General features: G+C 50.4%; 4 protein-coding genes across 6 annotated transcripts; 3 read left to right on the top strand and 1 right to left on the bottom strand.

Moving 5' to 3' along the window:
• The first annotated feature begins 6,097 nt into the window (after nucleotides 1-6,097).
• Nucleotides 6,098-8,720, top strand: LOC127344933 (phenylalanine ammonia-lyase-like). Its single transcript, XM_051371315.2, has one exon. The coding sequence runs from the start codon at nucleotides 6,260-6,262 to the stop codon at nucleotides 8,399-8,401; it is 2,142 nt and encodes a 713-aa protein (XP_051227275.1). The 5' UTR covers nucleotides 6,098-6,259; the 3' UTR covers nucleotides 8,402-8,720.
• A 4,326-nt stretch (nucleotides 8,721-13,046) lies between these two features.
• Nucleotides 13,047-15,581, top strand: LOC127344936 (phenylalanine ammonia-lyase-like). Its single transcript, XM_051371318.2, has one exon. The coding sequence runs from the start codon at nucleotides 13,209-13,211 to the stop codon at nucleotides 15,348-15,350; it is 2,142 nt and encodes a 713-aa protein (XP_051227278.2). The 5' UTR covers nucleotides 13,047-13,208; the 3' UTR covers nucleotides 15,351-15,581.
• A 2,392-nt stretch (nucleotides 15,582-17,973) lies between these two features.
• LOC127344934 (phenylalanine ammonia-lyase-like) lies at nucleotides 17,974-20,485 on the top strand. Its single transcript, XM_051371316.2, has one exon. The coding sequence runs from the start codon at nucleotides 18,133-18,135 to the stop codon at nucleotides 20,272-20,274; it is 2,142 nt and encodes a 713-aa protein (XP_051227276.1). The 5' UTR covers nucleotides 17,974-18,132; the 3' UTR covers nucleotides 20,275-20,485.
• A 1,087-nt stretch (nucleotides 20,486-21,572) lies between these two features.
• Nucleotides 21,573-25,051, bottom strand: LOC127344935 (pentatricopeptide repeat-containing protein At5g08510). 3 transcript variants are annotated; one of them, XR_007878309.2, is made up of 5 exons: nucleotides 23,126-25,051; nucleotides 22,357-22,428; nucleotides 22,238-22,281; nucleotides 22,007-22,106; nucleotides 21,573-21,892 (listed from the first exon to the last, which is right to left on the bottom strand). XR_007878309.2 is itself a non-coding variant. In XM_051371317.1 (1 exon), the coding sequence occupies exon 1, from the start codon at nucleotides 24,952-24,954 to the stop codon at nucleotides 23,350-23,352; it is 1,605 nt and encodes a 534-aa protein (XP_051227277.1). In that variant the 5' UTR covers nucleotides 24,955-25,051; the 3' UTR covers nucleotides 22,940-23,349. The 3 variants fall into 3 exon arrangements, 1 of the variants encoding a protein (XP_051227277.1); XR_007878310.2 differs by lacking the exons at nucleotides 21,573-21,892; nucleotides 22,007-22,106; nucleotides 22,238-22,281; nucleotides 22,357-22,428 and adding an exon at nucleotides 22,496-22,640; XM_051371317.1 differs by lacking the exons at nucleotides 21,573-21,892; nucleotides 22,007-22,106; nucleotides 22,238-22,281; nucleotides 22,357-22,428 and having other exon boundaries at nucleotides 22,940-25,051.
• Nucleotides 25,052-25,066: the final 15 nt, after the last annotated feature.

Raw genomic sequence — 25,066 nt, 5'->3', positions numbered from 1 at the left:
CGGTAGCCTCATGAATCCTTCGGCTTGATTCCGAAGATAATTGTACTTGTTCCTTCTCATGCTATCACTTCCAATGCAACTAGCGGCCAAACCATCCCAAGCTTCCTTGGCGGTGGTGAAATTCCGAACCCGAGAAAATTCCTTTGTCCCCACACTAGTTTGAATCATGTGCAAGGCGGTGTCATTGAGTTGACTATCAACCGCTTCTCTTCTAGTCAACTTGTCGGGGTTGTATGGCTTGAAGCCTTCCACGATGATTCTCCAAAGTTCATTGGAGGCACTGCGAACATGAGAACGAAACTCAAATTGCCATGTATCGTAATCTTTAACATTAAACTTAGGTGGGTCGCTTCGAATGTTTAAATGAGGATGGGGAACCGGGATATCGGGAGATAGGAAATGCGGAGCCACTCGATTGTAGCTCTCACCTCCACTAGTTCCCCTAGGAGATGCAATGGGAGATTTGATAGAGGTTGAGTTATCACCATCCACGGGTTTGGTAGAGGAGGGTAATGCCGAAGCACCTCCCTCTTCTAACACACCCGTGTCCTTTACCTCTACGGCGGGAGCCATGGGAGGGACCGGAGTCAAAAGCTCGAAAATCATTTTTCTCATGCTTTCCATTTGAGCTTCCATGGAGGACCTCAACGAATTGAAATCATCCATGGAGATCATCTTAGCGGCCCCTTCCACAGGCTCAACGTCCGACATACTCTTAGGCGGTTAAACCCGAAATAAGAGCCGAGGCTCTGATACCAACTGAAAGGATCGTATGCCGCACCTAGATGGGGGGGGGGGGTGAATAGGTGCTAACCAATTTTTAGTTCTTTTTCAATTTAGGCTTGACACAAAGGTAAATTCTCTAGATATGCAACTAAGTGAATTTACCTATATGACAAGGTTACCAACTAAGCAAGACATAGCTACGCAATATATAGGAGATAGAATAGGACAGAGGTAACCGAGAGTGGAGCACGCGATGACACGGAGATGATTCCCGTAGTTCCCTTCCTTTGCAAGAAGGTACGTCTACGTTTGGAGGAGTGTGGTTGCTACGAAAGCCAAACCAACAACCACGAAGGCTTCACTCAGATCTCCTGTGAGCAACGCCACGAAGGCCTAGCCCACTTCCACTAAGGGATTTTCTCGAGGCGGAAACCGGGCCTTTACAAAGTTCTTGGGGCACACATCCACAACCGAATTGGAGGCTCCCAAATCTGTAACAACACAACAATCAACAACAATACATCAACACAAATCAACTAGGGATCCAAAGAGGAACACTAGCAAGGGGGCCCTCAAACAAATAAGAGGGAAATGTAAATCACTTCGGTGAGGATGTAGATCAGTGTCTTCTCCTTCGAATCCCCAAAGATCAAGAGCTTTGGTTGGGGGAGGAAGGAGATCTTGCAAATCTTGAGTTCTTGAGGTGGCTCTAATGGTGATGAAGCTTGGCAGATTTTTGTGCAATGATTGAGCAACTTGTCCCAATGGAGAAGAGAGCTATTTATATGATTGGAGCTCTCAGATCTGACCGTTAGGACGATTTTCAGTAACACCGAAAGTTCCGGCCAGGAGGGCCGGAAGTTCCGGCTGGCACCAGAAGTACCGGCCAAGAGGACCGGAACTTCCGGCAGGATGATTCCGAGACAGACGAGCTGGTAGACTGAGATTGGGGCGGAACTAGGGCGGAACTTCCGGTGACCGAAAGTTCCGGCCAAGTTCCGGAATTGCGAGAAAACCATACTGGACATACTGAGCCACAATTGCGACGTTTCCGGAACTAGCCCGGAAATTGGGCGGAAGTTCCGCTGACCGGAACTTCCGCACTTCTTCACCGGAACTTCCGGCCAGCGAACAAAACCTTTAAAGATAACGGCGCTGAGAAGCCACTGCTAGAAGCAACAGGGCGGAAGTTCCGCCAGCTAGGGCCGGAACTTCCGCCAGCTGGGGCCGGAACTTCCGCCAGAAATGAAAAACCTTCAAAAGCTTCAGGACAGACATACCATACCACCGGCCAAGTATATATCTTGAAATCTTGTACCTGTCTACATCAACACACATAAATATATACCTAGTGTTGACATCAAACACACAAAACCCAAAAGGGCGGGAAATGTTCTTTCATTCACCCTGAAGAAGGTCATCTCTCTCAAAACAATGCCTTCAACAAGAACATTGCCAGGCACAACCAATTAAGGCCAGATCTTTGATTTTCACCCTGAAAGATTAGACTCTGAACTTCTCCTGTGCAGCCGCCCTCACATACCAATCAATCGTTGTTTCAAGACACGAAGCACCAAGCCAACTCCACCTCACCACCAAGATCCGATCATCATAGCTGTTCCACCGATCTCGGCTTGATGACCTTCTCTGCTAGCACCATGGAAAGAAAACGAACTCCATGATATTAACAGCCAGCCGAGCTTCGAAGCGCTCCCTCTGAAACCAATCGGCCAGATAAAAACATGGGTGCGCACGACCGAAACCACCCAATCCAGCAATCTCCAGGCATTACTCGCACAATGAATTTCGCTGACAAGGCCTTCTGGAACACGTCAATACACCCAGACTGGTGAGAACAACATCCGACAGATCTTCAAACTTGGTGCGAGAAGAATCCTAGAACCGCCACCTTTATTCATCGACGCGGAAGAAACGACCCCCACGCCGCCATCCGCCGCCCGACGACGACGAAGGAGGTTCAGAAAATCATCACCTCGCTAAGCCGACGCCGCCAAGCCCATGACGACCTTAGAGAAGAACCGGCGCCGCTGCCCATGGTCGCCCGAACGAATCGGCCAAGGCCGTCCTCGCAGCAGGCCATAGAAGGCGAAGCAGGCGGCCAAGCAGTACGGCTCTGGAGATCGGCCCGGCACGGTAAGCATCATCCAACGTGAGGCCACCACCGTGGCCGGGCACAGCACCCCAACGCCACACACACGTGCCGCGCCGCGCCGCCCATCTCGGCCCAGATCGGGCCCGGATGGGCCGCCCCGTCTGTCGCCAACTGCAGCCGCGCCAGACCCGCGCCGCCGCAGTCCGCTGCTCCCAGCCGCCCTTGCGCTGCGCTGCGCCGCCCAAGCAGCCGCACCGGCGAGCGCCACCACCACCACCAGCCCGGGGCCGCCGCCCCGGCTTCCGATCTCCGCCGCCCACAGCGACCAGAGGACCCCCCCGGCACCCTTTGGGGACGGGCCCCGCCTCCACCGCGGCAAGGGCCGGCGGCAGGGAGGGGGCGTTGAGGCCGGCGGCGGTTGGGCGCTAAGGTTCGATTGAGCTCTACTAGTTATGTTGTGATCTCCACTAATGAACCAAGTAAAAGACTAAATTAGTGAAGGTTTGAAGAAATTCGTTGGGTTCAATTGTATACCAGCTCCGCCACCGCAACCAACATAAAGGTCACCAATAATCTATTTTCCATAGGCTGAACCTCGAAGGGAGAACCTGCCCACGTATTTTAAACAGTAGGCCTAAGCCCCGCGTTAAATTAATAACGCCGACAACAGCAAATACAAACGAGCTTACACACAACTTAGAGGCAACCGGCAACACAAGCACTACAGACTAAAAAACTATGGGGCAGACATCAAAGGAGGAAGCAGCTAGCAACGCGCCATCGTCCGCTTCAGCCGACACATCAGAGCCCGTACTCCGCCGTCTTCACCTCCGGAAGGGACCCCATGTCCCTCGCTCTGGATCGAAGAGCGCCGACCCGTCCGGAGGCGAAGGAGTTCACCCTAGAACGCCGGGGAGCACCGGAAGCATGCTACCAGGAAGAACCCACTAGAGACGCTGCAGGAGCTCCACCAACCGATCACCACCACCAAAGCTTCAATCACCATACCAGGCCACAGTTGCTGGACGAAGACACACCAAAGCCGAAACGACCGGGGTCGCCACGGCCCCCTCCGGCGAATTGCTCAACCACCATCCCTTTAGTCCCCAAGATGGCGCCTCCAAGAAGGTGAACGACATCGCAACGCCGCCGTCATCCGAAAGGGGAACCAGGGCTTTCACCCAAAACAGGGAGGGGTAGTGAAGGGCGATACCTCGACGAGGCCTTCAAGAAGGAGCACGGCGCCCGCAGCGTCGTCACCATCGTGGCCACCACCGCTGGCCAAGGGTTTCCCCCGGTACGTGCCCGCACCGAACCAGCCCACCTTGCACCTGGACCGACGGAGATCGCCCAGCACCAGATCAGGCAGGGGAGGAGCAAATCGGGCCAAAAGAGGCTTCGAGCTTCAGATCTGGGACCAGGGCCGGCGGCTCAGCCCGGCCCCCTGACCTCCGGCCACCACCTCCTCGCCGCCCGCACGGCCGAGGGAGGGGGAGGGCACGCACCACGGACGCCACCCGCCGCCGAATCGACGCCGTCCACCCAGCCCGGGGCCGCCGCCCCGGCGTTTCGAAGCCCTCCGCGCGAGGCAGAGCGGCGAGATCCCCGCCGCCACCTTCCTCGGTGCCGCACGGGCTTGCCCGGCAGCCCCTCTGGTGGCGGCGAGGCTAGGGGAGGAAGGGGGAGGGGTGAGGCGGCACTAGGGTTTCGCCCCCGGTGTCGCCCCCAGCGGAGCGACACGGGAGGCAGGGGGAAGTCCCCCTGCCCACGTATGAACGCACGCATTCCACGTAAACTTCACCTTCACCTTCAGTCAGTCTCGCAAAGTCGCAGGCGTGGTCACAGTGTGCACGCGGATGACCGAGCAGACGCAAGAGCAGCTTCTTCCGCTTCCGTTCCTCCTCCTGGTGAAACTGTCTAGTCTAAGGCTGGAGATACAACCAAATGCCACTTGCCGTGGAAAAGTCTGGCATGTGCGTTGGCCTCGTGGCCAAACACGCACAATTTTGCCCTTGGTTATTGGTACTTGGGCGCAGCCACATCTGAAAATCTTTATTACAGTTATTACCATGTAATCTCTCGAGTACAATGTAAAACATGAAAGAAATGATTCTTCCCAGGATATCTGCTCAACAATAGTCAAGTACGTCCGTCAAGTCAAGTGTGCACTTGAGAAGGAAACTTGATTGACGGAGGATGAATGGCTAGGCCGGCCGGAAGTTTGCATCAGAATGTGTTAAACATTCAGACCGGAATATGTATAACATGAGAGGACCCCTGACTGACTGACTGACTGACCGACCGACCTGGGGAACGCATCACATGAGAGGGTTTTGGCAGCAAGGAAATTCATACACAGGAAAAGCGACAGCAAAAAAACGTGGTACTACTGCAATACTACAATAGGAAATACTCAAGGTCACGATCGAGCTCAGCTCGACTCCCACACGGCCATGTCCCATGTGTCCTAGCTTAATCTCAAACCTAAAAATAGAATATGTGGGGTTCTTCACTCCCCAAAAGAACATGGAGCACTATCTAGCGGATGACGACCCCGGTCGTCCATACTTTGCTTTGGCTAGACAAACCTGGCACCTTTTGTATTATTTAAGAATATAGAGTAGTAGTTTTGTACACATGGTGTAATTAAGCAGCCACCCTGCTTGCTTCAAATTCTTCAATATCGACAACAACAAAAGGAGCATGGTTTGCACGTTCAGAACTCGAAGTTGAGTGTTTGTGGTATCAGTGAGTTAGGTAACACCACCTTCAGCAACAACAGGTGGAGTGGCACGCAGCAGACACTAGTGTGGTGTACAGCTAACCATCTGATGTGTGATTTATAACTAGTAGTACAATGACTGTTAACATATATATTAGCTGTTAACAACATGATCCATGAATAATACTAGCATATCCCGTTTAAAAGAACTGACATACTGATTACTGAATCTTGACCATGTGAGCACATACATAGGGGAAAATGAACCTCACAAAATTATTTTCATGTTGATACCAACGTTGCTAATAGCAAGTTAGCAGATTACTGTGGATGAGAAACGCAGGGCAGTGCATATGCCTGCTTAAGACGACGAGCGCCTCCGAATAGAAGACGACCAAGTCAGCAGCGCTCCCAAGAGCACCAACCAATCCTGTGGTCAACTTCGCCTTCCAGGTCCACACCAACCCACACCCACACCTACCCTGCCTAGCCTCAGCTGCGCTGCCTATTTAATACCTGCTCTTCCTCCATTCTGCTCCAAGAAGAGCCGCACCTTCCTCTTCAATTCGAGCTCCTCTTCAGCAAGTTCGTCCTCGAGACAACAATCAATCCATCCACACTTTCGCAAGATATCCAGATACACATACACACGTAGCAGTGTCTAGATTACTTGATTTACCACTTCTTTGCATATTTCCATGGAGTGCCAGAACGATCATGCTGCCGCCAACGGCGACGGCCTGTGCGTGGCGCAGCCGGCGCGGGCCGACCCACTGAACTGGGGAAAAGCTGCTGAGGAGCTCTCGGGGAGCCATTTGGATGCCGTGAAGCGGATGGTGGAGGAGTACCGCCGCCCGGTGGTAACCATGGAGGGCGCCAGCCTGACAATCGCCATGGTCGCCGCAGTGGCAGCCGGCGCCGAGACCAGGGTGGAGCTCGACGAGTCTGCCCGGGGACGCGTCAAGGAGAGCAGCGACTGGGTCATGAACAGCATGGCCAATGGCACCGACAGCTACGGTGTCACCACCGGCTTCGGCGCCACCTCTCACCGGAGGACCAAGGAGGGCGGAGCTCTCCAAAGAGAGCTCATCAGGTTTCTTAATGCGGGGGCCTTCGGCACCGGCAGCGATGGCCACGTCCTGCCTGCTGCGACCACCAGGGCAGCCATGCTCGTCCGCGTCAACACCCTGCTCCAGGGCTACTCTGGCATCCGCTTTGAGATCCTTGAGACCATCGCCTCGCTTCTCAACGCCAACGTCACACCGTGCCTACCGCTCCGGGGCACCATCACGGCATCCGGTGACCTTGTCCCGCTGTCATACATCGCGGGTCTTGTTACTGGTCGCCCAAATTCTGTGGCGACCGCTCCAGATGGTAGCAAGGTTAACGCAGCAGAGGCTTTCAAAATAGCCGGCATCCATCATGGTTTCTTTGAGCTGCAGCCCAAGGAAGGCCTTGCCATGGTCAATGGTACCGCGGTTGGATCCGGGCTGGCGTCCATGGTGCTCTTCGAGGCTAACATTCTTGGCGTCCTCGCTGAGGTTCTGTCAGCTGTGTTCTGTGAGGTCATGAACGGCAAGCCAGAGTACACCGACCACCTCACGCACAAGCTGAAGCACCACCCTGGTCAGATCGAGGCCGCGGCTATCATGGAGCACATCCTTGAAGGCAGCTCCTATATGATGCTCGCCAAGAAGCTCGGCGAGCTCGACCCACTGATGAAGCCAAAGCAAGATAGGTATGCCCTCCGTACATCGCCGCAATGGCTTGGCCCTCAGATTGAGGTTATCCGTGCCGCCACCAAGTCCATTGAGCGTGAGATCAACTCCGTCAACGACAACCCACTCATCGATGTCTCCCGAGGCAAGGCCATCCACGGTGGCAACTTCCAGGGCACGCCCATCGGTGTGTCCATGGACAACACCAGGCTTGCCATTGCTGCGATCGGCAAGCTCATGTTTGCCCAGTTCTCCGAGCTAGTGAACGACTTCTACAACAATGGTTTGCCTTCCAATCTCTCCGGTGGGCGCAACCCGAGCTTGGACTATGGCTTGAAGGGTGCTGAGATTGCCATGGCCTCCTACTGCTCCGAGCTCCAATTCTTGGGCAACCCCGTGACTAACCATGTGCAGAGTGCGGAGCAGCACAACCAAGATGTCAACTCTCTCGGTCTCATCTCTTCCAGGAAGACCGCTGAGGCCATCGACATTTTGAAGCTCATGTCCTCGACATTCTTGGTGGCACTGTGCCAGGCTATCGACCTCCGCCACCTCGAGGAGAATGTCAGGGGTGCCGTCAAGAACTGTGTGAAGATGGTGGCAAGGAAGACCCTGAGCACCAATGACAATGGCCATCTCCACAACGCACGCTTCTGCGAGAAGGACCTGCTCCTGATGATCGACCGTGAGGCCGTGTTCGCCTACGCAGATGACCCTTGCAGCGCAAACTACCCACTGATGCAGAAGATGCGTGCAGTTCTCGTGGAGCATGCTTTGGCCAACGGTGAGGCTGAGCGGGATGTGCAGACATCAGTGTTCGCCAAGCTCGCCGCATTCGAGCAGGAGCTCCGTGCGGTGCTTCCAAGGGAGGTCGAGTCAGCCCGGTGTGCCGTGGAGAATGGCACCGCAGCGCAGCATAACCGCATCACCGAATGCCGTTCATACCCGCTCTATCGCTTCGTGCGCAAGGAGTTGGGAACCGAGTACTTGACCGGAGAGAAGACGAGGTCTCCTGGTGAGGAGGTGGACAAGGTGTTTGTTGCCATGAACAAGGGTAAGCACATCGACGCGCTGCTTGAGTGCCTCAAGGAGTGGAATGGTGAGCCCCTGCCCATCTGCTGAAGAATGAATCAAGGAACTGAAGAATAGAGTGCTTTAGAATTTAGAAGGATCCTCATGTGCTTTGTTAATAAGTATAGTACTGCTTTTTTCATTGTATTTTCTGATGTCGATGGCTGCAATGTCCTTGTAAAGCTGCCGTGCCAGTTGCAAACAATTGCAATTGTATGACTTGGTAGTGCTAGTGTGTTAAAAATAAAATGTCTTGATATAACATCTAGCTCTTGTTGCTTAGGATGAGAAAATGCAGAATAGATCAGGCGCAGTATACTGAAATCAGAAATATAAATCGCCCAGTAGACCAATCAGGTCTTTATCTGCATGGTGGAAGTGATGATGACCATTAATTTTGGTATCCCTAGTCAGCTACTGATGGAAGAATATGAACATACAGGAAAATATTGAGGTTTTCTCATGCGTTTCCCTCCTCTTTTCTTCTAAATTAATTGTAGCAAAGACTGAAATAATAATGTAAAAAGGAATGGAAAGATCCTAAGCATGCAAACCGACAGTATCTTTCTAATCAAAGTTAATCTAGATAAGCTACAAAGTCATTTGCATAGACTCGTTTGGTCGTGCCAATTAAACATTGGATCCATCATATATATCATAAAAAGGAGAATTCTCAAAAGCATTCCTCACAAAAAGAGATATGCTAACCTTTTTCCAAGGAAATGCTAAGGTGAGTAGCGGTTGCTCTACCTATCTGCTCCCTGTAGTTTCCATTCAAAACAAAAAATCACAGCATGCACAGTATCAGCGAAGATACCTCATAAAGCTAGCTTGTACATCCATATCAATAAAAGAAGATTTTTCCTAACCCAGCTTGAACTTGGCGAAGAAGTGCTCAGAGAAGACAATGCTCTTGTCCGCGCCTAGCGCCGGCTCGGGGATAGATGCTTTGTTGCCCTCACTGACCATCGCACCAGGAGTGCACAGATATGCTTCACTGGCGATGGCAGAAGGAACGGCCGCTGAACCCGCCACACTCGAATTCGTGGCTTGCCACACCGGTGGCTTCCCGTTGCTAACAAACCTGCATTTAGTCCACTCAAGCAAACTTGACACAGTATGAGTTCAACACACATTCAAGCATTGATTTGCACCATCCATCATCTAATAATCACTAGAATCACTCTAGTTCATCGAACAATCACAAATTCAATTTAAAAAGAGGAAAAAAAAAATGAGAAATGAAGAACACTGGAGCATGGTCATTCTCTGGACTCTCAAGGTTGTTCATGCCGCTGCCAACATCGGCAATAATCTCTCAACCATGTTCTGGGCAAGTTGGTCTTCCACACATACCGTGCGCCGGCGTCGACCGTTATCCCATGAACTCCCATTGTTCTTTTTCTGAACCTTGAACAGTTGAAGACCCCTACTGCTATGAATATATTACTGGGGGGAAATGTTACATATTTACAACAAGGCCAGAGGCCAAAAGTGAAATAACATGGAGTCTAGCAGACTATTGATATAATTATGTAGCTCAGGCTTAGTTCTATGAACCAGCAGTCTAAAATCAGTAGTGAATCTCCTCTTCCAAGAGTCTATATCTGGGGTTGCTTCATTAAAAAAAAGATTATTCCTCTCCTTCCAAATGCTCCAGGCTCCTAGCATAAATAGGGGTGGAAACTGGTAGTGGATAGTCCATATTATCCGACATTCGCATTCGAGAAATTAAAAATGAAAGTGGTAATATTCGAATCCAGACGTCTGTGAAAATGGATATGGTAAATATCCGGATCCGTTTTACAAAAAACAAATACAAATTTGGTATTGAATTTTGAAGCAAATGTGGATATGGAAATGGATATTTCCGTATCCGAATAAGATTATGTTAGCCAATTTTAGTACTTCGACCCTAATATGCCAATTACCTAACCTAGAAAAGCTAACAAATCGGTCTAATGTTCTTTTATGTGATTCAACTTGAAACTACTATGCATTATGTTATTTATCTCTCTACCATTCTATAGTTGGCTCATTATAAGACATGAATCTATTATTTCCTTATATTCGTATCCGCTCCGAATTGAGAAAACATCCGATCCGTATTCGTATTCGAGTAACATCCGCTCCGAATTCACAACATCCGTATTCACATCCGTATGGGAAGGGCACTATCCGACCCGTTTCCACCCCTAAGCATAAAGATCTCCATGAATAAGGGTTGCACCCAATGTTGCCTAGCATGGGCTATAATGTCCAATCTATTGCCTTGACTGACTCTGCCAATGCATCCTAATGAACCCCACTGTCCAGGCACCTACCTCGACGCGCTGGAGAGCGCAAGCCCACCCGACACGGGACAGAGAACCACCACTCAACCAGGATGATCACAAACATACAGCGGCGCATGGCACTGCCATCCACAATGCTTCAATTGCAAAACAAGAAGAAGAAGAAGACGGGTTCAGTTGCATCAATGAAGGATTGCTAGAAGCTAATTGTTTGCAATTGATGATCAGGGCAGCTATTGTCCTGTAACTACACCTGTCTTTGATGCCAAATCATAGTTGCCAGATCAACATACGGCAACTTCAGATCAATTCTGCAATACATCAATATTCCTCCACCATAGTCCTTGATGTACCTAGAACCAGCCAGCTGTTTAAATCAGCAGTTGTAATTGACAATTCGATATATCAATATCATACTCTCAAGGAACATAATAAGTTGATAAGACACATAATTTACAATGATATGCTGCTCAGCAGGTTACCCCTGCCATCTTTCTTTGTCAAAAGTTATCTCCTTTGTGAAACCCTGCAAATGAAAAATACTATTTACTGTTTTTAATAAACTATACTACCTTGCCTCTATCTAATCAGTTCAGAGTAGAGCTTTTTTCAACCCCGGGTCAGACCCCAAAGCAACAACCAATGACGTATTTTTATTTTACGTGTCAGCGATAAGCGACGCGGAGACCAACCGACGACATACCGGTAACGGATTTTTTCTGTCCATCATCGGTACGGGTTAACATCGGTGGACCTTTGATACAACCAAATGCCACTTGCCGAAGGCGCGATTTTGCCCTTGGTTATTCCTACTTGGGTGCAGCCACATCTGAAACTCTTTACAGTTAGTTTTGCCATGTAAAACTTGCGCAATTCAATTTGGTTTCAGGATGTGTATATGCTCCCTTCACTCAAAAAGTTTATTTCTAATTATAAAAAAAATTAACATGTACATCTCGATAATATGTGCGTTCGTACAGTTTCATAAAAAATAATATTTTTCATGGTTGGTGTAAAAAGACAAAAACATGTCTCACAAAAAACCTTATTTTTAGCACCATTTTTGTAAACAGCCCAAATGACAAGTTTATTTTTCATGGAAAAACTTTGTGCACACATAGCATGTGAAGATGTACACGTGAATTTTTCGTTTTGAATTTTTTAACATTTCAAAATGTATCAGCGGTTCATTTCAAAATAAAGGAATCCTATGCACCCAAGAGCCAAAACATCACTCTCACCAAAGAAATGATTCTTCCCAGAATATCTGCTCAACAATAGTCAAGTCCGTCAAGTCTAAGTGTGCACTTCACACCAGAGGAGTGGCTAGGCCGGCCGGAAGAATATGCATAACACGAGAGCGGACCCTTGACTGACCGACCGACCGGCCGACCGGGAAACGCATATCATGAGAGGGTTTTGGCAACAAGGAAATTCATACACAGAAAAATAGGCAGCAGGAAAAACGTGGTACTGCAATAGGAAATGCTTAAGGTCACGGTCGAGCTCAGCTCGACAGCCACATGGCCATGTCCCATGTGTGCTAGCTTAATCTCAAACCTAAAAATAGAATATGTGGGGTTCTTCACACTCCCCACAAGAATATGGAGCACTAGCTAGCTAGAAGATGATCAACCCGGTTTGTCCATAGCTTTGTACACATGGTGTAATCAAGCAGCCGCCCCACTTGCTTTAAATTCTTCAATATTGACAGCAAAAGGAGCATGCATGGTTTGCACGCTCAAAACTCAAAGTTGAGCGTTTGTGGTATCAATCAGTTAGGTAACGCCGCTTTGAGCAATAGTTAATGTACCACGCAGCAGACACTAGTGTGGTGATTGGTGAACAACTAAGCATCGATCTGATGTGTGATTAGTACTAGTAGAACGATTGTTAACATATATAAGCTGTTAAGAATATGATGCATGATTAATACTGACATATCCCCTTTCTTAAAAAAAACTGACATAGTAGTACTAGAATCTTGATCATGTGAGCACCTACAGGAAATGAACCTCACAAAATAATTATAATATTCATACCAACGTTGGCAATAGAAACTAGAAAGTTAGATTACTGTGGATGAAACACGCACACAAGTGCATCTGCCTGCTTAAGACAACGAGCGCCTGGCATTGGACCTGGAAATAGAAGGCCACCAAGTCAGAAGCTTCCTCCCCGAGCACCAACCCCCCTGCCACCAAGACGCCAACGCGCTCCTCTACGTAGCCACCACCCGGTCCGTACGCAGTCATGGTCATGGCTCATGGCCAGTGGAGCTCTGCACCCACCAATCCTGTAGTCAACCTCGCCTTCCAGGTCCAAACCAACCCACACCTAGGCGCACCTACCCTGCTCACTTGCTCAGCCTCAGACGCACTGCCTATTTAATCCCTGCCCTGCCCACATTCCGCTCAAAGAAGAGCAGCACCTTCCTCTGCAATTCGAGCTCCTCTTCAGCACAAGTCCGATCAATCCATCCACACTTTCACAAACAATCCAGATACACATACACACATAGCAGTGTCTAGCTTACTTGCTTTACCACTTCTTTGCATATCTCCATGGAGTGCGAGAACGATCATTTTGCCGCCAACGGCGATGGCCTGTGCATGGCGCAGCCGGCGCGGGCTGACCCTCTCAACTGGGGAAAAGCTGCCGACGATCTGTCGGGGAGCCATTTGGATGCTGTGAAGCAGATGGTGGAGGAGTACCGCCGCCCGGTGGTGACCATGGAGGGCGCCAGCCTGACTATCGCCATGGTCGCCGCGGTGGCTGCCAGCGCCGACACCAGGGTGGAGCTCGACGAATCCGCCCGTGGACGCGTCAAGGAGAGCAGCGACTGGGTCATGAACAGCATGGCCAACGGCACCGACAGCTACGGTGTCACCACCGGCTTTGGCGCGACCTCCCACAGGAGGACCAAGGAGGGCGGCGCTCTCCAGAGAGAACTCATCAGGTTTCTGAACGCGGGAGCCTTCGGCACCGGCAGCGATGGCCACGTCCTGCCCGCCGCGACCACCAGGGCCGCCATGCTCGTCCGCGTCAACACCCTACTCCAGGGCTACTCTGGCATCCGCTTTGAGATCCTCGAGACCATCGCCACGCTTCTCAACGCCAACGTCACACCGTGCCTACCGCTCCGGGGCACCATCACGGCATCCGGTGACCTTGTCCCGCTGTCCTACATCGCGGGCCTTGTGACCGGTCGCCCAAATTCCGTGGCGACCGCTCCAGATGGCACCAAGGTTAACGCAGCAGAGGCTTTCAAAATCGCCGGCATCCAACACGGTTTCTTCGAGCTGCAGCCCAAGGAAGGCCTTGCCATGGTCAACGGCACCGCGGTTGGCTCCGGGTTGGCATCCATGGTGCTCTTCGAGGCTAACATTCTTGGCGTCCTCGCCGAGGTTCTGTCAGCTGTGTTCTGTGAGGTCATGAACGGCAAGCCAGAGTACACCGACCACCTCACGCACAAGCTGAAGCACCACCCTGGTCAGATCGAGGCCGCGGCTATCATGGAGCACATCCTTGAAGGCAGCTCCTACATGATGCTCGCCAAGAAGCTCGGCGAGCTCGACCCACTGATGAAGCCAAAGCAAGATAGGTATGCCCTCCGTACATCGCCGCAATGGCTTGGCCCTCAGATTGAGGTTATCCGTGCCGCCACCAAGTCCATTGAGCGTGAGATCAACTCCGTCAATGACAACCCACTCATCGATGTCTCCCGAGGCAAGGCCATCCACGGTGGCAACTTCCAGGGCACGCCCATCGGTGTGTCCATGGACAACACCAGGCTTGCCATTGCTGCGATCGGCAAGCTCATGTTTGCCCAGTTCTCCGAGCTAGTGAACGACTTCTACAACAATGGTTTGCCTTCCAATCTCTCCGGTGGGCGCAACCCGAGCTTGGACTATGGCTTGAAGGGTGCTGAGATTGCCATGGCCTCCTACTGCTCCGAGCTCCAATTCTTGGGCAACCCCGTGACTAACCATGTGCAGAGTGCGGAGCAGCACAACCAAGATGTCAACTCTCTCGGTCTCATCTCTTCCAGGAAGACCGCTGAGGCCATCGACATTTTGAAGCTCATGTCCTCGACATTCTTGGTCGCGCTGTGCCAGGCTATCGACCTCCGCCACCTCGAGGAGAACGTCAGGGGTGCCGTCAAGAACTGTGTGAAGATGGTGGCAAGGAAGACCCTGAGCACCAATGGCAATGGCCATCTCCACAACGCACGCTTCTGCGAGAAGGACCTGCTCCTGACGATCGACCGTGAGGCCGTGTTCGCCTACGCAGATGACCCTTGCAGCGCAAACTACCCACTGATGCAGAAGATGCGTGCAGTTCTCGTGGAGCATGCCTTGGCCAACGGTGAGGCCGAGCGGGATGTGCAGACGTCAGTGTTCGCCAAGCTCGCCGCATTCGAGCAGGAGCTCCGTGCGGTGCTTCCAAGGGAGGTCGAGTCAGCCCGGTGCGCCGTGGAGAATGGCACCGCAGCGCAGCATAACCGCATCACCGAATGCCGGTCATACCCGCTCTATCGCTTCGTGCGCAAGGAGCTGGGAACCGAGTACTTGACCGGAGAGAAGACGAGGTCTCCTGGTGAGGAGGTGGACAAGGTGTTTGTTGCCATGAACAAGGGTAAGCACATCGACGCGCTGCTTGAGTGCCTCAAGGAGTGGAATGGTGAGCCCCTGCCCATCTGCTGAAGAATGAATCAAGGAACTGAAGAATAGAGTTCTTTAGAATTCAGAAGGCTCCTCATGTGCTTTTTTAATAATTATAGTACTGGTTTTTTCATTGTATTTTCTGATGTTGATGGCTGCAACGTCCTTGTAGAGCTGCCGTGCCAGTTGCAAACAATTGCAATTGTATGATTTGGTAGTGCTAGTGTGTTAAAAGTAAAATGTCTTGATATAATATCTAGCTCTTGTTGCTTAGGATGAGAAAATGCAGAATAGGTCAGGTGCAGTATACTGAAATCGGAAATATAAATCGCGCAGTACACCAATCAGGTCTTTATCTGCATGGTGCAAGCGATGATGACCATTAATTTGGTTTCCCTAGTCAGCCACTGATGGGAGAATATGAGCATACGGGAAAAAATATTGAGGTTTTCTCATGCATTTTCCTCCTCTTTTCTTCTAAGTTAATTGTAGCAAAGACTGAAATAATACTGAAAAGGAATGGAAAGATTCTAAGCATGCAACCGGACAGTATCTTAATCAATGTTGATCTAGATAAGCTACAAAGTCATCTGTCATATATCATAAATCATATGGAGTATATGATAAAAAGCAGAATTCTCAAAAGCATTCATCACAAAAAGAGATATGCTAACCTTTTTCCAAGGAAATGCAAAGGTGTGTAGAGGTTGCTCTACCTATCTGCTCTTTGTAGTTTCCATTCAAAACGAAAAATCACAGCATGCACAGTATCATCGAAAATACGTGCTATTGCTCGAACATGGGGAGGGGGTCTAGGAAGATACCTCATAAAGCTAGCTTGTACATCCAGATCAATAAAAGGAGATTTTTCCTAACGCAGCTCGTACTTGGCGAAGAAGTGGTCAGTGAAGACGGTGTTCTTGTCCGCGCCTAGCACATGGCTCGGGGAAGGATGCCTCATTGCCTTTCGCTGACGATCGCACCAGGAGCACGCAGATGTGCTTCGTCAGCGACGGTAGCGGGAACTGCTGCTAAACCCGCCACACTCGAGTCCGTGGCTTGCCACACCAGTGTCTTCCTGTTGCTAACAAACCTGTGTTTACTTGACTCAAGCAAACTTGACAAAGTATCAGTTCACCACACATGCAAGCATTGATTTGCACCATACATCATCTAATCATCACTGAGAGAATGATTCTACATCATGAAACAATCACAAATTCAATTAAAAAAGAGGAAGAAAATGAGAAATCAAGAACACTGGAGTATTGTCGTTCTCTGGACTCTCGAGGTTGTTCAAGCCTTGGCAGCAGTAATCTCTCAACCATGTTCTGGGCAAGTTGGTCTTCCACGCAATACTGTGCGCCGGCGTCGAGCGATGAGAGTTGTCCCACGAGACGGCCATCATGAACGGTTTTTCTTTTTGAACCTTGAACAGTAGGGAAGGCCCATACTGCTATGAATATATTAATGGGATAAAATTGTTATCCCCTCCGGGTCAAAATAATTGCCCAAAAATTAATGTATCTAGTCCAAAAATGTTACATCCATTTTTGGGGAATTATTTTGAACTAGAGGTGGTACAACAAGGCCATAATGGAGCGAGCTGTAATTATGTAATTATGCGTCAGAATGTCTTTAACGTTCAATCCGGAATAGGCATAACATGAGAGGACCCCTGACCGATGGACCGACCGACCGCGAGGGTTTTGGCAGCAAGGAAATTCATACACAGGAAAAGAGGCAGCAGGAAAACGTGGTACTGCAATAGGAAATACTCAAGGTCACGATCAAGCTCAGCTCAATTCCCACATGGCCATGTCCAATGTGTGCTAGCTTAATCTCAAACCTAAAAATAGAATATGTTGGGTTCTTCACACTCCCCAAAAGAACACGGAGCACTAGCTAGCAGATTACGACCCTGGTTGTCCATAGTTTGCTTTGGCTAGACAAACCTGGCACCTTTTGGATTTTAGAATATGGAGTAGTAGTTTTGTACAAATTGTGTAACTAAGCAGCCGCCCCGTAGTTGAGCGTTTGTGGTATCAGCCAGTTAGCTAGGTAACGCCGCCTTCAGCAACAGGTGGTGTAGCCCGCAGGCTGCAGCACACACTAGTGTGCTGAACAACTAACCATCTGATGTGTGATTAGAACTAGTAGTACAATGATTGTTAACATATGTTGTTAACAATATGATGCATGATTAGTACTGACATATCCCCCTTTAAAAAAACTGACATAGAACTAGAATCTTGACCATGTGAGCACCTACAGGAAAATTAACCTCACAAAATAATTTTCATGTTCATAGCAACGTTGCCAGTAGCAAGTTAGATTACTGTGGATGAGAAACGCACAGCAGTGCATGTGCCTGCTTAAGACGAGATCGTCTGGCATTCGACCTGGAAATAGAAGACCACCAAGTCAGCAGCTTCCTCCTCGAGCACCAACCCCCTGCCACCAAGACGCCAACGCGCTCCTCTACGTAGCCACCACCCGGTCCGTACGCAGTCGTGGTCATGTCTCATGGCCAATGGAGCTCTGCACCCACCAATCCTGTGGTCAACCTCGCCTTCCAGGTCCACACCAACCCACACCCAGGCGCACCTACCCTGCTCACTTGCTCAGCCTCAGCCGCACTGCCTACTTAATCCCTGCTCTGCCTCCATTCCGCTCCAAGAAGAGCAGCACCTTCCTCTGCAATTCGAGCTCCTCTTCAGCACAAGTCCGATCAATCCATCCACACTTTCACAAACAATCCAGATACACATACACACATAGCAGTGTCTAGCTTACTTGCTTTACCACTTCTTTGCATATCTCCATGGAGTGCGAGAACGATCATTTTGCCGCCAACGGCGATGGCCTGTGCATGGCGCAGCCGGCGCGGGCTGACCCTCTCAACTGGGGAAAAGCTGCCGACGATCTGTCGGGGAGCCATTTGGATGCTGTGAAGCAGATGGTGGAGGAGTACCGCCGCCCGGTGGTGACCATGGAGGGCGCCAGCCTGACTATCGCCATGGTCGCCGCGGTGGCTGCCGGCGCCGACACCAGGGTGGAGCTCGACGAATCCGCCCGTGGACGCGTCAAGGAGAGCAGCGACTGGGTCATGAACAGCATGGCCAACGGCACCGACAGCTACGGTGTCACCACCGGCTTTGGCGCGACCTCCCACAGGAGGACCAAGGAGGGCGGCGCTCTCCAGAGAGAACTCATCAGGTTTCTGAACGCGGGAGCCTTCGGCACCGGCAGCGATGGCCACGTCCTGCCCGCCGCGACCACCAGGGCCGCCATGCTCGTCCGCGTCAACACCCTACTCCAGGGCTACTCTGGCATCCGCTTTGAGATCCTCGAGACCATCGCCACGCTTCTCAACGCCAACGTCACACCGTGCCTACCGCTCCGGGGCACCATCACGGCATCCGGTGACCTTGTCCCGCTGTCCTACATCGCGGGCCTTGTGACCGGTCGCCCAAATTCCATGGCGACCGCTCCAGATGGCACCAAGGTTAACGCAGCAGAGGCTTTCAAAATCGCCGGCATCCAACACGGTTTCTTCGAGCTGCAGCCCAAGGAAGGCCTTGCCATGGTCAACGGCACCGCGGTTGGCTCCGGGTTGGCATCCATGGTGCTCTTCGAGGCTAACATTCTTGGCGTCCTCGCCGAGGTTCTGTCAGCTGTGTTCTGTGAGGTCATGAACGGCAAGCCAGAGTACACCGACCACCTCACGCACAAGCTGAAGCACCACCCTGGTCAGATCGAGGCCGCGGCTATCATGGAGCACATCCTTGAAGGCAGCTCCTACATGATGCTCGCCAAGAAGCTCGGCGAGCTCGACCCACTGATGAAGCCAAAGCAAGATAGGTATGCCCTCCGTACATCGCCGCAATGGCTTGGCCCTCAGATTGAGGTTATCCGTGCCGCCACCAAGTCCATAGAGCGTGAGATCAACTCCGTCAACGACAACCCACTCATCGATGTCTCCCGAGGCAAGGCCATCCACGGTGGCAACTTCCAGGGCACACCCATCGGTGTGTCCATGGACAACACCAGGCTTGCCATTGCTGCGATCGGCAAGCTCATGTTTGCCCAGTTCTCCGAGCTAGTGAACGACTTCTACAACAATGGTTTGCCTTCCAATCTCTCCGGTGGGCGCAACCCGAGCTTGGACTATGGCTTGAAGGGTGCTGAGATTGCCATGGCCTCCTACTGCTCCGAGCTCCAATTCTTGGGCAACCCCGTGACTAACCATGTGCAGAGTGCGGAGCAGCACAACCAAGATGTCAACTCTCTCGGTCTCATCTCTTCCAGGAAGACCGCTGAGGCCATCGACATTTTGAAGCTCATGTCCTCGACATTCTTGGTCGCGCTGTGCCAGGCTATCGACCTCCGCCACCTCGAGGAGAACGTCAGGGGTGCCGTCAAGAACTGTGTGAAGATGGTGGCAAGGAAGACCCTGAGCACCAATGGCAATGGCCATCTCCACAACGCACGCTTCTGCGAGAAGGACCTGCTCCTGACGATCGACCGTGAGGCCGTGTTCGCCTACGCAGATGACCCTTGCAGCGCAAACTACCCACTGATGCAGAAGATGCGTGCAGTTCTCGTGGAGCATGCCTTGGCCAACGGTGAGGCCGAGCGGGATGTGCAGACGTCAGTGTTCGCCAAGCTCGCCGCATTCGAGCAGGAGCTCCGTGCGGTGCTTCCAAGGGAGGTCGAGTCAGCCCGGTGCGCCGTGGAGAATGGCACCGCAGCGCAGCATAACCGCATCACCGAATGCCGGTCATACCCGCTCTATCGCTTCGTGCGCAAGGAGCTGGGAACCGAGTACTTGACCGGAGAGAAGACGAGGTCTCCTGGTGAGGAGGTGGACAAGGTGTTTGTTGCCATGAACAAGGGTAAGCACATCGACGCGCTGCTTGAGTGCCTCAAGGAGTGGAATGGTGAGCCCCTGCCCATCTGCTGAAGAATGAATCAAGGAACTGAAGAATAGAGTTCTTTAGAATTCAGAAGGCTCCTCATGTGCTTTTTTAATAATTATAGTACTGGTTTTTTCATTGTATTTTCTGATGTTGATGGCTGCAACGTCCTTGTAGAGCTGCCGTGCCAGTTGCAAACAATTGCAATTGTATGACTTGGTAGTGCTAGTGTGTTAAAAGTAAAATGTCTTGATATAACATCTAGCTCTTGTTGCTTAGGATGAGAAAATGCAGAATAGATCAGGCGCAGTATACGGAAATCGGAAATATAAATCGCCCAGTACACCAATCAGGTTTTCTCATGCATTTTCCTCCTTTTTTCTTCTAAGTTAATTGTAGCAAAGACTGAAATAATAATATAAAAAGGAATGGAAAGATCCTAAGCATGCAACCGGACAGTATCTTAATCAATGTTGATCTAGATAAGCTACAAAGTCATCTGTCATATATCATAAATCATTTGGAGTATATGATAAAAAGCAGAATTCTGAAAAGCATTAATCACAAAAAGAGATATGCTAACCTTTTTCCAAGGAAATGCAAAGGTGTGTAGCGGTTGCTCTACCTATCTGCTCTCTGTAGTTTCCATTCAAAACGAAAAATCACAGCATGCACAGTATAATCGAATATACGTGCTATTGCTCGAACATGGGGAGGGGGTCTAGGAAGATACCTCATAAAGCTAGCTTGTACATCCAGATCAATAAAAGGAGATTTTTCCTAAAGCAGCTCGTACTTGGCGAAGAAGTGGTCAGTGAAGACGATGTTCTTGTCCGCGCCTAGCTCATGGCTCGGGGAGGGATGCCTCATTGCCTTTCGCTGACCATCGCACCAGGAGGACGCGGATGTGCTTCGCCAGCGATGGTAGCGGGAACTGCTGCTAAACCCGCCACACTCGAGTTCGTGGCTTGCCACACCAGTGTCTTCCTGTTGCTAACAAACCTGCATTTACTTGACTCAAGCAAACTTGACAAAGTATCAGTTCACCACACATTCAAGTATTGATTTGCACCATCCATCATCTAATCATCACTGAGAGAATGACTCTACTTCATCAAACAATCACAAATTTAATTAAAAAAGAGGAAGAAAATGAGAAGTCAAGACCACTGGAGCATTGTTGTTCTCTGGACTCTCGAGGTTGTTCACGGCGCTGCCAACATCGGCAGTCATCTCTCAACCATGTTCTGGACAAGTTGGTCTTCAACACATACCATGCACCGGCGTCAAGCATTGTCCCACAAGACGGCCATCATGAACCCCACTGTTTTTTTTTTACCTTGAACAGTAGAGAAGGCCCCTACTGCTATGAATATATTAATGGGGTGAATATGTTCACATATTTACAACAAGGGTAGAGGCCAAAAAGTGAAATTACATGGAGTCTATCAGACTATTGATATGATTATGTAGCTCAGGTGTAGTTCTATAAACCCTCCTTCCAAATGATCCAGGCCCCAAGCATAAAGGTCTCCATGAAAATGTTGCCTAGCGCGAGCCAACCTGACAGGGGGCGGAACACAACCACTCAACCTGTCTTTGATGCCAAACCATCGTTGTCAGATCACGAACATACAGCGGCGCACGACGCTGCCATCCACATTGCTTCAATTGCAAAAAAAAAAGGAAGAAGATGTATTCAGTTGCATCAATGAAGGATTGTTAGAAGCTAATTGTTTGTGATTGATGATCAGGGCAGCTATTGGCCTGTAACTACACCTGTCTTTGATGCCAAATCATCGTTGTCAGATCAACATACGTCAACTTTAAACCAATTCTGCACTGCATCAATATTCCTCCACCATAGTCATTGATGTACCTAGAAGCAGCCAACTGTTAAAATTAGCAGTTGTAATGTGACAATTAGATATATCAATACCATGCTCTCAAGGAACATAATAAGTTGATGAGACAACATAATTCACAAAGATATGCTGCACAACAGGTTACCCCTGCCATCTTTCTTTGTCAAAAGCTATCTCCTTTGTGAAACCCTGCAAATGAAAAATACTATGAACTCACGATCCGGTTAGTCCGATTAAAGGTTAACTCTGAAATGGCAACATTACCTTGCATAAGGGCAGTAAGTAATGCTTCCTACAACATTATTATTCCTGATAACCATCATTCATTTGTGAGTTCTGCCAAACAAAATAGAGTTAGTTACTGTACTACTACTACTACTAAATAATCAAGATAGTTAAGCAACTTTCAAAAGTAAGCCACATTGGCAGTATCTAGATTATCAACCACAAGCACACTAGATTGGGAATTACATATCCATAGTCAGACAATATACTCTTTAGGCATATTAGGTAGCTGTCGCGCAAAGATATTCTTCAAACCGACCAACCTGAGAAGATAAATCAGTCAATAACAAACTTACCATCATATGCTCATAGCTGTGAAATTAATTAGACTATGCACCAAATCACATGTTCATCAACTCTGCCATTAGTATAAGATAGAACTTTCAGCTTCCCTGTATCTTCCTTCAGATCAGGAGTCTCGTGGAGCTCCCCTTTCAGAGTGAAGATTGTGCTAATGTAATGAACTCATTCTGTCTACTCTATGTAATCGTTGGATGTCACACATGTTATTACAGTTATTTTAACGGCACAAAGCAATGCCACAGGCAAACACTATTGTCAGTGATCTAACCAAACAATATTTTGAAAGCTTATTATTTCTGCAACAATGCAGTTGTGGTGTTATCTACATTTCCACAACTATGATGCGCTCAGCAGTTACATTACAATGGTTTGGCAGCTGCAACACCGCTGGTGCAAGAGCATGGTAAAGGAGTCTAGGATATTCAGCTCAGTCATCTTAGCATACCAATTGGATTCCGTAATATTGTGCACATGGCAACAACAGCTTCGACAATTGCTAGGCGCTGGCAGCTTAACTCCCACGATCCAATCTTTTCCTCAGGCCCTCCGCATGATTAAAGGAGGAAGTCAGCACCACTTACGGAGGCTCAACAAATCCACCCTCAGACAGCCCCACATGCCAAGAAAAAACAGCAAAACAGAAACCTCAAAAGAAGAACTTTGCGTGCCTCAGCCTGTATCTGTGGGTGACTGTGCCTCCACAAACTCCAGGACAGTACAAATCTCAGCATGCAGAGGATGCTGGCTGCCACCAGCAACAAACTCATGCACCTCACCGCCGAGCTCGACCGAGCTGCAGCCTGGAGTCTTCTTCATCAGCAGGCTGTTCATCTCCCTCCTCTCCCTGGCAAGACCACTCCAATCCTGGGCTTTTGCATACATGCTGGACATCATGACCCTTGCCCAAGGGTCCTCTGGATCCAACCTAGTGACCTCTGCTGCCGCGATCTCGCCAAGTTCCACACAGCTATGAACTTTGCAGGCACTCAAGAAAGCTCCCCATATAACCATGTTAGGCTTCATCGGCATTGTTTTTATCATCGTGTATGCTTCTGGCAACCGCCCGACGCGGCCAAGAAGATCGACCATACAACCGTAGTGTTCAACCTTGGGTGTGATTCCATATTTCTCCTGCATGGAGTAGAAGTACCCAAGGCCTTGGTCCACCAACCCTCCATGTGCACAGGCATTTAAGACCCCGACAAGAGTAACATCATCAGGGCATATGCCACCGTCTTGCATCATGTTGAACATCTGCAAGGCATCGGCAGCGCGACCATGCATCGCCAGTCCACAGATCACCGTTGTCCACGAGAACAGGTCCCTCTTCCCAGGCGCCTTCTCAAAAACCTGCAGGGCCTTGTCAATACTGCCGCATTTGGCGTACATGTCTATCAAGCATCTATCCAGTGCGCCGTCGTCATTCATCTGATTCTTGTCAACGTACGCGTGGACCCAAATCCCAGTCTCCAAACACCCGATACCCGCACAGGCACCAAGGACGGTGCTCATGGTAGGTCCGTTCGGACGCACCCGACATGACGACGGAGATACCATCTGACGGAACAGCCCTAACGCCTCCCTGCACCGGCCGGCCAGGCAATACCCGGCTATCACTGTGTTCCACGAAACCACATCCCTCCTTGGCATCGCGAGAAAGAGATGATACGCGGCCTCCACGTCTTTATTCCTGGCATACTGGTGCACCATGGCGTTCCAAGCAACATTGCTCCTCACCGGCATGTCATCGAAGAGCCTTCTGGAAACCGCCAGCTCGCCGCGCTCCCCGTAGACCCTGATAAGCTCGGTGGACACGAACATATCTGGCTCGATGCCGCTGACCACGATGAAAGCATGGACCATCCTGCCTGGGTTCCTCTTGGCCGTGCAAGAAGCTGCGCCACCACGGCAAGCGGCAAGCACGACCGCCAGGGCAACGTTGTCCGGGACGAAGCCATCCGACAGTATTCCCCGGAACACAGCGAGGGCCTGGCCCGCCTGCCCGGACGCGGCGTGGGCCCGCGCCATGGCGGTGCGCGCGACGAGGCCCCGCTCAGGCATTTCATCGAACAGGGACCGCGCGTGGGCGGGGCAGCCGAGCGAGGCGTACGCGGAGAGCAGCGCGGTGGGGAGGTGCGCCCCGGCGTGGAGGAGCCCCGCCTTGAGGAGGAGGCAGTGGATGCCGGACGCCGACAGGTGCGCCCCCGGCACCGCCGGCGAGAGCGACTTGATGAGGCGGAGGAGCGCGGTGGAGGAGGTGGTGAGCGGGTGCATCGATCGGACCCTCGTCAAAGACTAGTACAGTAACACGTTGAGGGGGTGGTAGTAATTTACAGACAGTATAGGGGTATACGAGATAAATAGCAGATGATAAGCCTAAACTAAA

Source organism: Lolium perenne, chromosome 6 (assembly GCF_019359855.2).
Source record: "Lolium perenne isolate Kyuss_39 chromosome 6, Kyuss_2.0, whole genome shotgun sequence".
Classification (NCBI taxonomy): domain Eukaryota; kingdom Viridiplantae; phylum Streptophyta; class Magnoliopsida; order Poales; family Poaceae; genus Lolium; species Lolium perenne.
The sequence above is the reverse complement of the archived record's forward strand: the minus strand, read 5'-3'. Positions and strand labels throughout refer to the sequence as shown.